Source organism: Peromyscus eremicus, chromosome 9 (assembly GCF_949786415.1).
Source record: "Peromyscus eremicus chromosome 9, PerEre_H2_v1, whole genome shotgun sequence".
In the NCBI taxonomy this organism is placed as follows: domain Eukaryota; kingdom Metazoa; phylum Chordata; class Mammalia; order Rodentia; family Cricetidae; genus Peromyscus; species Peromyscus eremicus.
Window position 1 is genome coordinate 92,645,407 of NC_081425.1, and position 15,102 is coordinate 92,660,508.

Here is a 15,102-nt window from a genome sequence, read left to right on the forward strand (position 1 = left end):
GGCCCTCTTCCAGTGAGAAAGGCCCAAGCTAAGTGAGCCGGCTAGATGTGGAAGGTGCTTACAGACAGAGCTAACATCAGGAGCATGCAGAGCATGCAGCAGCGGGTGTCTAGGATGAGGAGCTTGAAGTGCACGTGACATGTGGCCAGTGTCAGCACAAGCCACAGACATCACAGCCTTGGCCCAGGAGGTGTGGAGCTGAATATGACATAGCTCTGCCTCCATGGAGGGAGAGTAAGATAGATGGCAGACATAGACATGGAGTCCCTTAGTCATCATGACAGCTGCAGGAACTCTGAGAACAAGGAACTAGTGATGAATGGCTCTTTTTTGGGGGGAGGGAGGTTTCAAGACAGGGCTTCTCTGTATAACAAACCTTAGCTGTCCTGAAACTCACTTTGTAGAGCAGGCTGGCCTCGAACTCAGAGATTCGCCTGTCTCTGCCTCCCAAGTGCTGGGATTAAAGGCATGTGCCGGCTCTGATGAATGAGCCTGTTCAAGGAAGGTTGGGAGGGGCACTGAGTATTTCAGGTAGACTGAAAGGAAGCCAATGTGTTGGCAGATCTTTGAGAGTAGCTGCATCAGGCCACACGCTGAACACGCAGAGGGATGGGAAGAGCCTGAAAGAGATGAGGTGGGAGAGATACGTGGTTGAATGTGATGACCCCAGAAAAAGCCCATGAGGGAGGCCTGAAATGGGACTTTGGAGACGATAGAAATAAACAGAAGAGGAAGAACTGGCTTGGATGTTGGTGGCCAAAGAAGGAGTCCAGAGAGAAAGATGGATGCAATGGGAAGGCATAGCATGGGGCTAGGGGGGTATCAGCCTCTTCTCAACACCCAGATTAGACCCAGCACAACTCAGGTTCAGTAATGAAGGCAACAAGGACAGATAGGATATCATGCCTCATTATGGATGGGGTTACCAGGAAGAGGACATGTGGGCCTTGCTGGATGCCTGAGGCCACCCAGGGGCACACTAAAAGCTCCAGATAGCAGGAAGAAGAATATGAACCAGCCCTGCCCCCAGTCCAAGTGATGCACAGACACTGTGTCAGCCCAACGACTGTTCCAAAGTTGTCCACAGCTGTCTTAGTTAGGGTTACTATTACTGTGATAAAACCATGACCAAAAGAACTTGGGGAAGGAAGGGTTTATTTCACTCACAGTTTCATCATCAAAAGCAGCGAGGGCAGGAACTCAAGCAGGGCAGGAACCTGGAGGCAGCAGCTGATGCAGAGGCCATGGAGGGTACTGCTCACTGGCTTACTTCTCATGACTTGCTCAGCCTGCCCTTCTTATAGAACCCAAGACCACCAGTCCAGGGGTGACCTGACCCATAATGGCCACCCCCTTCAATCACTAAGAAAATGTTCCACAGGCTTGCCTACAGCCCAGTCTTATGGAGATTTTTTTTTTCACTTGGGGTTCCCTCCTCTCGGGTGACTCCAGCCTGTGTCAAGTTGATATAAAATTAGCCAGCACAACAAACACCTCATGAGTAGATTACCTTGCATGTCAAAAGGGGACTTGCAGATGTGATTAAGTTAATGGCCCTGGCAGGGGACGATTCACCTGGTTGCCGGGTGAGTTTCTGCAATCTTGAGGGTCCTTATGAGAGAAGAGCAGAAAGAGCTGGCCCCAGGCCAGGCAGTGGTGGCACAAACCCTTAATCCCAGCACCTGAGAGGTAGAGCCAGGTGAGTCTCTGTGAGTTTGAAGCCAGCCTGGACTATGTAGTGAGTTCCAGGCTAGCCAGAGCTAGGTAGAGAGATCCCATCTCAAAAAGAAAAAACAGAAAGAAAGAAAAAAAAAAGACCCAGAATCAGAGGTTAGAAAACGCCACACAGCTGGCTCTGAAGACGAAGGGAGGGGTCTCTGGTAAGCTGTCGTCAGCATCTGGAAAAGGACTCTCCACTGGAACCTCCAGGTAGAGACCGCCATGAGGTCACACCTCAGCCTTCTGACCTCGGAGCTGCTCTGGTGTTGTGGCATTAGGAACTAACACATGCAGGTATCTAATACCTGGAAGATGCATTAGATGTGGGGCTTGGAGAACCCCAGCTTCTTCTTCTTGATCCCCTCTGAAAACTGGGCTCTCCTGACAACCCCCAATCTGACTACGCTGCCAGGGCAGGTGCTGGAAGAACAGAGAGGCTGGAAATGCCAGGGTGGCCTAGTTCACAAGGAGAGCTTCTGGAATGAGATAGTGTGCTCACGCCTTGGGGAGAACTGGGTGGAGACTGCGCCTCTAGGACCTCTGTCCCCGTGAGGTAAAGGACTCCCCAGTTCACAGCTCATCCTGCCTGGCCTCAGGTGAAGGAAAGCTCCAGCAGGACAGAGCCTTCCCACCATCCTACCTGCCCTGCATGGCCATCGTAGACACCACAGCAGCACCTCTGGCGACCCAGCAGCCAAAACGTCATCCTTGGGCATTACTTCTAAGGCTATAAAATACAAGATGGACAGCCCCGCCCCCATTTCCTTAGGCCCTGTCTTGTTAGGGTTTTTATTGCTGTGAAGAGACACCATGACCACAGCAACTCTTATATTGGAAAACATTTAATTGGGGTGGCTTATAGTTCAGAGGTTTAGTCCATTATCGTCATGGTGAGAAGCATGGTGGCGTTCAGGCAGACATGGTGCTGGAGAAGGAGCTGAGGGTTCTACATCTTGATCTGCAGGCAACAGGAAGTGAACTGTGCACCACACTGAGGGTAGCTTGAGCAAAGGAAACCTTAAAACTGACCCCCACAGTGACACACTCCCTCCAACAAAGCCACACCTTCTAATAGTACCACTACCTTTGGGGGCCATTTTCTTTCAATCCACCATAGGCCCCCTCTTACAAATCCACCTGGGTCTCAGAGTTGCTGCTTATAGCTTCCCTGGAAGTTCTAAGGGAGTGCTTGTGGAGGGCGTGAACTCAGGTAGCAGCCAGTGAAGACCACTGCCTTGCCCCTAGCAGAAGCCATGTCAAAACAACGAGATAATAATCATGATAATGGTCATCAAAGAAGACCCAAGAGTCAATGATCACCTGGGTCAGATTGTCACCTTAATAGTGGCTGCCATCCCTATTTTATAAGTTATCTCTAGGAGACTGTCAAGGATGTGAGAGCCCCTGATGTTCACATGAACATTCCCAGGGTCTTATTGCTTACCCAAGTGAGAAAGGCTTTAACAAACTCTAAAGTTGTGATATATTGGGTTGGAACCCAGGAGATTCGGCCTTGTGAAAGCTGAGCGCCACGCCACACTGCTGCTGGAACCATCAGGCAGGTAGATCTGAGCCTGGGAAGGCCCAGGAACGCCGGCCTAGGATTGGAAAGGCTGCCTGAAGCCAAAGCCTATTGGGATTTGGAGGAGACACAACGGAAGGGTCAGTGGAGCACCCAGGTGAATATCTGGCTGCAGGCAAGGCGCTTGCCAGGGCCGCTGTATGTGAGACAGCAGGTGTGGAGCCCACAGTCAGAGGCTGGTGGAGGAGGCTATGCTCTGCCCTCAGTGATGGGAGTGACCCTGATCCCCTACCTGGCAGGGGCCGGCAGGGAGCTGCTCTGACACCGGCGTCTGGGACCTGCCCTTCCCGAAGCCCTCGGTTTCCGGGCTTGCTGCGCGCTGCTTCTGAGCCCCTCCCGGGCCCAGGCCAGCACCGGGGCGGGGCCCAGCGGCGGCCTGGGGCGCTGGAGCCCTGCCTCCCCAGCCACCTCGCGGCAGCCTTCGCCCTCCGGAGGCTGCTGTGCAGAGACTCGGCTTGCTCGCTTGCCTGGGGCCCCGCCGCCGCGCCGTCCAAGCGGCAGCCTGAGGCTTAGAAGCCGCGAGCCACGCCGCTCAGGAGCAGCCCCATGGCGGGTAAGTGGCCTCACCCCGCACCCCTGTCCCAGGACGTAGAATCTGCTCTCTGCGACTGTTCAAGCACTTGTCTTGACCCTGCCACCCTCGGAAACATCTGCTGTTCGCAGACGGTTGCGGATTAGGATGTGTACAGGACCCGCCTTTTTACCAGCCTCTCTATACCCCTGAACCCGGGAAGACCCATGCCCACACATGGCCAGGAGTCTGCTTTGCCCAGTCCCCGCGAAAAGTGAGACCAAGCCTCTAAGCCTTCTTGCGGGCTCCAGGCATATCCTCGAGGGTCCCTGCAAATGTGGGAGTCCTTAGGGTCTCCATTTCTCAAATCTGCTACCCTTCCCCCTTTACACTAGGCTTCACTGCCTGCCACCTTCTGCCCAAAGCATGGGCTCCCCTTGATAGAGGGTGAGGTGGGAGATACTAACTACAGAGCCTAGGTAGGGCACTTGGAGCCTCCCATCTAGCTACAGGACCCCTCCAAAAAAGAGATCTACCAAGCCATGGGGCACAGATTCCTTCCTGGCCTTTTCGTAAGTGTGTGGCACCCACACCCAAGCTCACATTCAAACCCCAGCAGGAACCCAGGGAAGGGGGGGGGCTCTATGAGGGAGAGTTTGCTTTTTACTCTGGAGCAAAGACATATCCAACTCCAGGGCCAGCTGTTCCCAGGGGAAATGTCTTCTGGGCTGAGACCAGCAAACAGTCTACTTCTGTGCCATTCTCGGGATGGGGCACTGTCCAATTCTGCTCACTCTCGAGGAGAGAGGTGTGTGTCTGTTGTGGGGGTGGCTTTCCTCATCTGACTCACAGCCTGCACCGGTGGTCTCTGCCTCAGAGCAGCTGGCCTTGGTGATAGGGGGCATCATTGGGGGACTGCTGCTGCTGGTAATCGGAGTGAGCTGTTGTCTGTGGAGGAGGCTTTGCGCCACCTTTACCTATGAGGAGCTGCCAGAGACACCAGACCCGGCCACCACCTCTTCCTTCAGCAGACGAGAAGACAGGCCCTGCCCATATGCTGGGACCCCACCTGGCAGGTGAGGTCCTGGGCCTTATTTCTCTAAGGCTTTGCTTGAGCACTTGCCCTCAGAGGAACGCAAGTTGGGAAAGAAATGTTCTGTTGTGGGGTGTCTATCTCGGGCCGTCAGCATGCTGGAAACTATGCCAAGAAACCCCAGAAACCTCACAATGAGCTGGAGGCAGGCATTGTGAACCCCATTTCCCAGCTGGGAAAACTGGCTCAGAGAATATTTTAAAAAAAAGCAGGTCCAGATACCACAATTAGGAATTAGAACCCAGACTCCCACATTACACTTGTGGGATGGGCAGATAGGCACTGTGTGTGTGTGTGTGTGTGTGTGTGTGTGATCTCTGTGTGTATGTGTGTGTGTGTGTGTGTGTGGTCTCTGTGTGTGTGTGTGTGTGTGGTCTCTGTGTGTGTGTGTTTGTGTGTGTGTGTGTGTGGTGTCTCTGTATTTGTTTATCTATGTGTATTTGTGTGTGTGGTGTCTGTGTGTGTGTGTGTGTGTGTGTGTGTGTGTATGTGTGTGTGTGGTCTGTGTGTGTGTGTGTGGTGTCTGTGTGTGTGTGTGTGTGTGTGTACGTGTGTGTGGTCTGTGTGTGTGTGTGGTGTCTGTGTGTGTGTGTGTGTGTATGTGTGTGTGGTCTGTGTGTGTGTGTGTGTGTGGTGTCTGTGTGTGTGTGTGTGTGTGTGTGTGGTGTCTCTCTGTGTGTATATCTGTGTGTGTGGTGTGTGTGTGTGTGTGTGTGCCCGCCCAGAAGTGATGCTCTTGGCTCTTGCTGGCTCCCCTCCCTTCCGCCTCTGGCACTCAGCCTCTTGGCTGAGCGTTGAGGTCGCATAACTCACTTGCCATCTACATGTTGCTTCCCTCCCTCTGACAGGCCACCAAGTGTACCATTTGTTGTACCCCCTTCTCACCAAGGCCGAGACTGGGTGCCCCTACATGCTGGAGATGGGGCTCCGGCCTCACAGGACCCCTGTCCTGTTCCAGAGCACATGCCCTATACTTCCAGTGCCAGCCCTGGTAAGTACTCCCAGCACGCAGGGGCTGATCTGGCTAGGTATAACCACCTGCTTCCACTGCTCTGGCCAGCCTACGGGTGCCAGAGCTACCCAACGACCGCTGTTTCTGGTACTTTGTTCCCCAAGCGCCTGCTGCTTTCCATGCTCATGTGCTGTTTTGGAGTTGGACCTCTCTGTGTTCCTCCCTCTGAAGGGGAAAGAACCATGACCTCAGTCTTAACTGAAGCTGGGGAAAGTCATCAGTGCATTGCCCAAGGACACGGAGGCAGCAAGAATTTGACACAGGGGCCCATGAGGAGGCTTTGTGGGTAAAAAGCGCTCGCCACATGAACTTGACTGCTTATGTTTGATCCCCAGATCCCACGTAAAAGCGAAAGGAGAGAATGGGCCCCAAAGGGTTGTCCTCTGACCTCCACACACACACCATGTCATATGCGTGCCCATACACACACATCATACATACATACATGTCTACATACATACATACATATACACACAAAAAAAATCACCATAATAAATAAAACAAAAATTTTAAAGGGTTCAATACAGAATTGGAACCCAGGCATGCCCTGGTGCAGAACTGGGCTGGTCCTGCCCCAGGATCATGGGTTGGCTGAGAGGGCAGAAGGGTAGGGGATTGTAGCAGAGCTTTACAGTCACCTCTTTCCTCTGAAAATCTCCCAAGGTACAGGCTAGTAAGCAGCTATCCATTCTAATTTGAAGAGGAAGAAGAACGGCAACATTTTGTCACTGTTTATCATTCCCTAGACACTGCAGAAAGGAGTCAGGCCACGTGCTGGGGATGATGTACCAGGAACCAAGCCCTGACCTCCAGGGACAAGGTCAATCACAGGGACAGATGCAGGGGGCTCTGGCATAGAACGAGTGGCCTGGCCACGATGTGGGTGCACCAAGAGCTGGCTGCTGCACCCACGGCCCTGTCTTTCTCTAGCTGGCCAGACATCCCTGCCCTTCTGTTGCAGGAGATGCATGTGTAATCGGGAACATCAACCCAGAATTGTACAAGTCCCCAGAGGACACGAGTGAGACAGACTTCCCTGATGGCTGCCTGGGCCGGCTCTGGTTCTCCGTGGAGTACCAACAGGAGTCTGAGCGGTTGCTGGTGGGCCTGATCAAGGCTCGGCAACTGCAGGTCCCCTCGGAGACCTGCAGCCCCCTGGTGAAGCTCCACCTGCTGCCCGATGAACGGCGCTTCCTCCAGTCCAAGACAAAACGCAAAACCTGCAACCCACAGTTTGATGAGAACTTCGTCTTCCAGGTATCACCTCTGGAGCAGTGGTATCCAATGCCCTCTGGCTCCCTAGGAGGGAGCATTGTGCAGGATAACCTGGCTTCCTATACACAGGGCCCTCCCACCCTCTGGGACCCCATGCCTCCAGCCCTCAGCAGGCAGGAGCAGGGTCTACCAGAGGTAGCTCCGGTGAAGAGGGATTTTAAGGGACTGGGTTCCTCCTACCCTGGGTGCCTGGGGAAAAGAAGAAAGAGAAAGTACATTTCGAAGTGTCTACTCAATGCTAAGCTCTGGCCTATGGGGCTGTTGGAAGTGGCCTGAGCAGCATGGGCAAAGTCACCCAATAGAGACTCACCAGGCCTATTTGAGTTGGGGCAGAAACTGGTGGTGTCAGGGCCTGGAGCCAAGCTGCATCCCATTGGTGCCTTTACCACACCCTGGCTCTAAGGTTGGGAAGGATGCCTGGGCACCAAACTTACTGCAGCCTGGGAACCTCAGCAGGTGTCCAGGGGCTCTGGGAAGGTCCTGCCAAGTGGCTTGAACAAACATTTCTTAAGAGCTGTGCAGTACAATGGCCTGAAAGGGGAGGAAAGGCCAGTGCACTTCCAGAAAGCATGTGATTACCGGGGCTGGAGTGTGGTTCACGCCTTCCTCCTGGAGGCTGAGAGCTAGGCTGAGGTGTGGCCCAGCCACAGTGGCCCTCCCACAGGAGCCAGGGCTGGGAGACCTAACAGAGGAATGCCTACTCTGATCTCATCACTTCCCCACGCTTTCACACCTCAAGGGGTTTTCATTTGCTATTTTTTTTTTTTTTTTTTTTTTAGGGACTACCTCACTTATTTATTCAAATTTGGTTTTTCGGCTTCTTTCTCCTTCTCCTTCTTCTTCTGGTTACAGCTTGATGCTAGACACTTGCCATGGAGTATTTTAATATTAACCTTTTAGTATTAATTTTCCTTTATTCTTGAGAATTTCATATATATATTTCCAATGAAGCATGATCACAATCTCCCCATTTCCCCTTCCAAGTACCCCCATCCAAAAATCCCAACACAGTTTTCCCAAGTTCATGTTTGGTTCTTTTTGGAGACAGAATCTCACTGTGTTACCCTGGTTGCTTGTATAGACCAGGCTAGTCTCTTGAACTCATGGAGAGTCGACCGTTCTATCTCCCAAGAATTCAAGGCATTCACTACCACACCTGGTTCTTACATTCTTTCTGCTTTCTCTTAGATGTTCCCTGAGCCTTGGTGATGGGGAGAAGGGCTGAGAAGGATGTTCCAGTTAGGGATGAGACTCACTCGCTTACTCACATCACTGACTAGTTATCTCACCCCGACTCGATGCTGGCCTCCCCGCTCTGGGAAGAAGGCTGAGGAAGAAAATCAGTATTATTTGCCCATCTGCTGTAGTCCAGACACAACCTAGACAAGAAGAATAGTGACCCCCCCATCTCACAGCTGTGAAGGCCAAGGCTCAGAGAGAAGAGATCCCATTTCCATAAGACTGGGCCATGATTTCTGGCATAACTTTTCTGCAAGTAAACATTTTCCAAGGGCAGATTCCGGCTACTGGGCTACCAAGGCTCCAGGCAGCCATAGATATAAGTCCTTAAAACACTGTATGACAAGGCTCAGGTCCACCCAAGTACTTCCCCAGGTTGCTGGGCCTTGCTGCTGAGAAGAGCCCCTAAGGAAGCCTAGGTTTGGATGTGTATATTATATATAACTCCTGGCCCCTACTCCCAGACCTGACCCTGGCCTGGGTCCTCTCCTTCCTCAGGTGTCTAGCAGAAGCGTTACCCAGAGAGTGCTGAAGTTCTCCGTGTACCATGTAAACAGGCAAAGGAAGCACCAGCTCCTTGGGCAGGTGCTGTTCCCGCTGAAGAATGAGACCCTGGCAGGGGACCGCCACCATATCATCTGGAGAGATCTAGAAGCTGAGAACCTGGAGGTGAGATGGCCACCAGGCACATGCTACCTGGTATCAGCATTACTGTGGGTTGCCAAGATATTCAAGGGCCCAGCTGGCACTACCTGGCCAGTGTCTTCCCTCCTCCTGCTCATCATCCTGCAGTGACTCAGGATGTGAGCCCAGGCCCTACAGGAGAGGACGGGGTCCACACCTAAGCAGACACAGGACATTGAGATCCTTCCAGTGATACTCTGGAGCAACTTGAAAAAGACATATTTAGGAGTCAGGTGTGGTGGCACACCTCTATAACCCTGGCACCCAGGAAGCTGAGGCAGAAGAATCGGAGCTTTACAATTACATTTTGATTTACCTACTCAAGGGGTGCCATGGATTAGAGGCCAACTTGCAGGAGTTGGTTCTCTCCTTCTGCCACATAGGTCATGGAGGTTGAGCTCAGGTAGTCCACCTTAACCTGCTGAGCCACTGCACCAGCCCATATCACAAATGTGAGGCCAGCTTGGGCTATACAGTGAGCCCCTTTCTCTACAGAAATGCACATTCAGATTCCCACCCAGGTCTCTGTGAAAGGGAACAGAACAATGGGAAGCCTAGGTCCAGGGAAGGGTTTAGCTCTTGCTCCCCGTTCCCCAGGGAGGACCCAGGTGAGTCCAAACAGGCTTTAGGATCCAGAGACCTAGCTCTGGCTATTACTATAGGTTGGGGATCTCTTACCTCAAATGCTTAGGACTGGGAAATGATCAGATTTCATATTTTTTTTCAGATTTTGCAATGTTTACATATACATAATGAGATATCTTGGGGAGGGGACCCAAGTCCAATGCAATATACATTATATGCGCATTAATCATGATACACAAATATGCTTTTATACAATATTTTAAATCATTTTGGGGGCTAGAGAGATGGCTCAGTGGTTAAGAGCACTGGCTGCTCTTCCAGAAGACCTGGTTTCAATTCCCAGCACCCACATGGCAGCTCACAACTGTCTGTAACTCCAGTTCCAGGGGATCTGACACCCTCACACCAATGCACATAAAATGAAATAAAATAAATTTTAAAATAATAATAATTTTGAGCATATGGGGCTAGAAAAATGGCTCATTGGTAAGAGTACTCTCGGGGGAAAAAAAGACCTGAGTTCGAATCTCTAGCACCCATGTAAAAGCCTGGCATATGGCCTTACAATCCTGTAACTGGGGCACGGGAAAGTGGAGACAGATGGATCCTGGGATTTGCTGGCCAGCCAGCCTAACCCAAATGGAGAACGTCAGGCCCAGTGAGAGACCCTGTCTTGAGGCAATAAGGCAGAAGTGATAGAGGAAGGTACCCAAAGTCCCCTTCTGGCCTCTGCATGGGCATGCACATCTGAGCATACACACTCGTGCCTACATGCATGCATGTTGCTCACAGTCGCGCACACACACACACTTAGTAAGACTTTTAAAACAAAGCGAAGTTTCATAGCATATAATTTAACTTTTGGCGCTCAAAAAGTTTTGAACATCATCAGATCATTTCAGATTGGGGTTTTTGGACTGGAATGCTTACCCTGTACTCTACGAGTGTCTTCCAATACCCAGACCTCAGTTTTCCTGTCTATAAAATGGTGGGAGTCTCAAAGGAAGACATGCAGGTGTGTCACCACGGGCACCTGAGCCTGTAAGCTAGAGGAGGGAGAGATTCTCAGTCCCTCTGCCACCTGCCCGAGTGACAGGAGTGGACGCCTCCATCTCTGCCTCCCTAGCCTCCCTCGGAATTTGGTGACCTCCAGTTCTGCCTCAGCTACAATGACTACCTGAACCGCCTGACAGTGGTTGTGCTCCGTGCCAAAGGTCTCCAGCTCCAGGAGGACAGGGGTGTTGTCAGTGAGTCGCCCCCCCACCCCTACCTCCCACCCCCCACACCGCCACCACTCTCCCCGTCCTAGGGAAGGTCCCTCCTAATGAGCCTAGCCAGGGCTAGGCAGAGTCTGACCTCACCACCAGCCGGTCCACATTGAGCTTCCTGTGCCCAAGACCAAGCACTCAGCACTTCCTCTGCTCTGCCCTGCCCTCTGTGGGTGCTTCTGGCATCCAAAGCCTTTTCTAAGGCTACTTTAGGTGTCAAGGGCTCTGCACTGACAGAAGACCTTGCCCCGCCCCTCAGGTTCCCCAGGGGAAGGTCTTGGTGCTTTGAACTGCCCTGCCTACTTTACCTGTCCCTCTGCTCAAGGGCTCCAGTATCTGCAGGCTCAGCCCCACACCTGCCTGTGCTTGAGGAAGGGCTCCTATTCCTTGGGGGTTGCTAATACTCTAACAGTGCTATTGCTTCCTGGCCTTCCAGAACACTGAGCCAGGCACTGACCCTGTTCATCTTATGACCCCCAGCGAGGAGGAAGTTGTCTTCTACCTGCAGGGAGTTCAGAGAGTTTGAACTCATCCGCACCCCACCCCCAAGCTTCTGGATGAGCAGGGGTTGGAGGAGGCTCAAAGCCTGAGCGTCCAGCAGGCAATGTCTTGCCAGCAGGGAGGCTGGGCTATGGTGCCAGGTTCCAGTAAACAGGGCCAGCTGAGCACGGGTGCCTCCAGAGTCAGAGGAAGGAAAAGGAAGCCAGGTTTCCCTGGGTTGTAAAGCATTGCACTAATTAACTGTTTCCTTCTGTCACATCCTCTGGCCTCAGCAGCTGGGGACCAGAAAGTGATGGGGACCTGGTCCTCAGGGAGGGGGCACAGGCCCTCCTAGCCAGAGATCCCACTTTAGAGGCGGGGCTTGTGCCTGCTTCTGCCCACTAGCCTCTGTGCTGCCCCCCACAGGTGTGTTTGTCAAAGTGTCTCTGATGAATCACAACAAATTCATCAAGTGCAAGAGGACTTCTGCCGTCCTGGGCTCTGTCAACCCCGTGTACAACGAAACCTTCAGCTTCAAGGCTGACCCCAGTGAGCTGGACACTGCCAGCCTCAGCCTGACGGTGCTGCAGATCACAGAAGGGGACAGTAAGGCTCGGGAAGGGGAGGCAGGGGATGCGGGGTTGGAGCAACGCAAAGCTAGGGGCTACTGAGTTGTAGGCAGAGTGAAGGGCTGTCCTCAAGTGGAGCTGTCCCTGTTTCTGATTAGAGAAACCAGCTCTCAGAGAGGCTGAGATACTTGCCCAAGGCCACAGAGCTTGCCCTCAGGAAGCCTGGGGCTCATACCCAGCTTTAGTTCAGTTGGACTCTGTCTCTGGTGCCCTGGAAAGAGGCTGAGGGATAGTCTCCTCTTCCTCATTCTGAGTAAATTCTCAGAGATGTCAGGCAGTAGGTTTCCTGTGCTGGGTGTTGTGTTCTCGGCATTTCTTCGTGCCTTCTAGACGAGCATTTAAGGCCCTGGATGGGTGTCCTAGCCAGGTGTCCTGCCCTAGTATTCACTGTCACTGACTACTGAAGCAAAGTCACTGGGCCATGACTGTTCACACGGGCTGGACTTGGGGTCTTCTCCGCAGTGGCCGTTGATGGGTGGACATTACTGCCTGATGCTCTTGCCCGGTGTACAAGGAAGCAATGGAAGAGGCCTTCCTTCTGCAAAGTACTTTCTCTCCTAGCAATTCAACGTGCCTCAGGTTTCCCATGGCCTGGGGCAGGGGCCAGGCAGTGAAGGACAGGGCTGCCAGGCAAATTCTCCCCTGGTCTCTTCCTCCTCATTCCCACAGGGAGGAAACAGGGCCAGTGGCACATGCTTAAAGAGGAGAGGCTGGCCACCTCCTTCCAAAGAGGGAAGTCAGTGCAGCGATTAGGATGAGGGTGACATGGCTCCTGTGTTTAAGAACATGACGGCACTTTCCCTCCTCTGCAGAGAGCTACCCACTGGGCCGTGTGGTGGTGGGCCCCTACATGTACACCCGAGGCAGAGAGCTGGAGCACTGGGACGAGACGCTCCGGAGGCCCAAGGAGCTGGTGAAGCGCTGGCATGCCCTGTGCCGCCCCACAGAGCCCTGAGCCATGCCACGACCTCACTCTGCTTTGGAAACTCGTGTCCTCCCTGTTACATGCAACACCACAGCATGGACATCTCATCCTACGTTTAGAGCACGGTGGGGCTAGCCTGAGCCAGTGGCCCATGAGTGTTCATGTGCAGGAGGGAAAGGGGACAAAGAAGCCCAGATTGGACCAGTGTCTGTGGCCAAGAGCCTCTCTCAACCCACCTCACCCCTCCTGACCTGTGGGGCTGCCTGGGCTTGGAACCCGGACTTCTGATCATCAAGGTCGTGACCTAGAATAGGATGTCAGGTGTTGAGAACTGATATTTCATTTGGTGGAGCACAGCTACATATACTGAATGGGAGTGCAGTGTGAGCGGGGTCCCACCACTTTGGGAAGCTGGTGATGGGTTGAGTCCACAACTGCATTGGTTTTCAAGCTGGGGTTTCTCTGTCTTCCACCCAGCAGAGCAAAAAACACACATCTCTCTGGGGGGCACAACAGACCTGTTGAGCAGCCCACCCACATACAGGAGGTCAACGAGTGATCAGCACAGCTTACTGGGTAGCCCTTCCCTGGAGCCATAATGCATGGCAACCAAAATTATGTGAAGTCTTGTCCACAGCCATCCTCAGAATGCCACACCACACCCTAGGCCCTCAGGTGATCTGTGGCTGGTTTTTGTGCTCATCTGATTAACAGGATTTGGCATTCAGCTCCCGACTCTTACTTTGGACAGGTGAGTCCATGGGATCATGGTATTGTCCAGAAGACTGATGACAGTGGCATGACTGTGCCCTGGTAGGTAGGTATAAATCTCTTAGGTTAGTGGTCCCCACAATCAAAGTCACTGTCACCAAATGCCCATTACTGTACTGATGGGTAGGCACTGTATCTGTTGTTTCCATGTGCATCTGTACCCTAAGCCGCAGACTGACAGAGTCAATGCTGTGTCTCCATGTGCATCTGTACCCTAAGCCGCAGACTGACAGAGTCAATGCTGTGTCTCCATGTGCATCTGTACCCTAAGCCGCAGACTGACAGAGTCAATGCTGTGTCTCCGTGTGCATCTGTACCCTAAGCCGCAGACTGACAGTCAATGCTGTGTCTCCGTGTGCATCTGTACCCTAAGCCGCAGACTGACAGAGTCAATGCTGTGTCTCCATGTGCATCTGTACCCTAAGCCGCAGACTGACAGTCAATGCTGTGTCTCCGTGTGCATCTGTACCCTAAGCCGCAGACTGACAGAGTCAATGCTGTGTGTCCATGTGCATCTGTACCCTAAGCCGCAGACTGACAGAGTCAATGCTGTGTGTCCATGTGCATCTGTACCCTAAGCCGCAGACTGACAGAGTCAATGCTGTGTCTCCTTGTGCATCTGTACCCTAAGCCGCAGACTGACTGAGTCAATGCGGCTGTTATGTAACTAAAGCAGAGTGGCCCACCTGTGTCTCTCTTGCTGTGTGTAATGAAATGACTTCAGCAAACGCAGCAGTGACCCTTATCTGTGTCTGTTTAGCTCCACTTCTCATTTCCGTCAATACACAAATACAAGTTTTGCCTGACTGGTCCAGATGGACAGACCATCATGTGTTTGCTTCTTCCTACTCTTTTTACTTACACATTCTCAGTGTGATCCACACTACAGAGGCTTCTAATAGCTTCATCGCACACACACAGACGGCTCCTTATGCCTGTGGGGCAGGCCACTGAAGTGGAACTGTTATGCTTCATCTGGAGCCCTGAGGCAATGGATGCCACCACCCCCATGTTTCCACTTGAGACTCATGATTGACATGGTCTTTCTCGGATGACAAGGGAAAGTGGGTTGGCTGGTGCATCTGATAGGTCTCTAAAACACTGAAATGGCAAGAAATCAGCAGGCTGTGTGCTCTGAGGGGTTAAAGGAGGGGCCGCCACATTGTACAGACATGTATAGACATAGAAGCACAAAGAAATATGCAGATTTTCAGGGGCCAGTGTGAGCTCTCAGGGGCTGTCTCAAATCCTGTCTGCATGTGACTCTAGCAGAAACTCCTTTTACATTCCCATAAAATACCTTAGAATAAGGTGATAAGTTCCTCAGAA

General features: G+C 52.4%; 1 protein-coding gene across 2 annotated transcripts; it reads left to right on the forward strand.

Moving 5' to 3' along the window:
* The first annotated feature begins 4,530 nt into the window (after positions 1-4,530).
* Positions 4,531-15,102, forward strand: LOC131920145 (synaptotagmin-15). 2 transcript variants are annotated; one of them, XM_059274550.1, is made up of 7 exons: positions 4,531-4,888; positions 5,754-5,896; positions 6,879-7,174; positions 8,930-9,100; positions 10,827-10,947; positions 11,875-12,054; positions 12,890-15,102. In XM_059274550.1, the coding sequence occupies exons 1-7, from the start codon at positions 4,581-4,583 to the stop codon at positions 13,030-13,032; spliced, it is 1,362 nt and encodes a 453-aa protein (XP_059130533.1). In that variant the 5' UTR covers positions 4,531-4,580; the 3' UTR covers positions 13,033-15,102. The 2 variants fall into 2 exon arrangements, with proteins under 2 accessions (XP_059130533.1, XP_059130532.1); XM_059274549.1 differs by lacking the exon at positions 4,531-4,888 and having other exon boundaries at positions 5,680-5,896.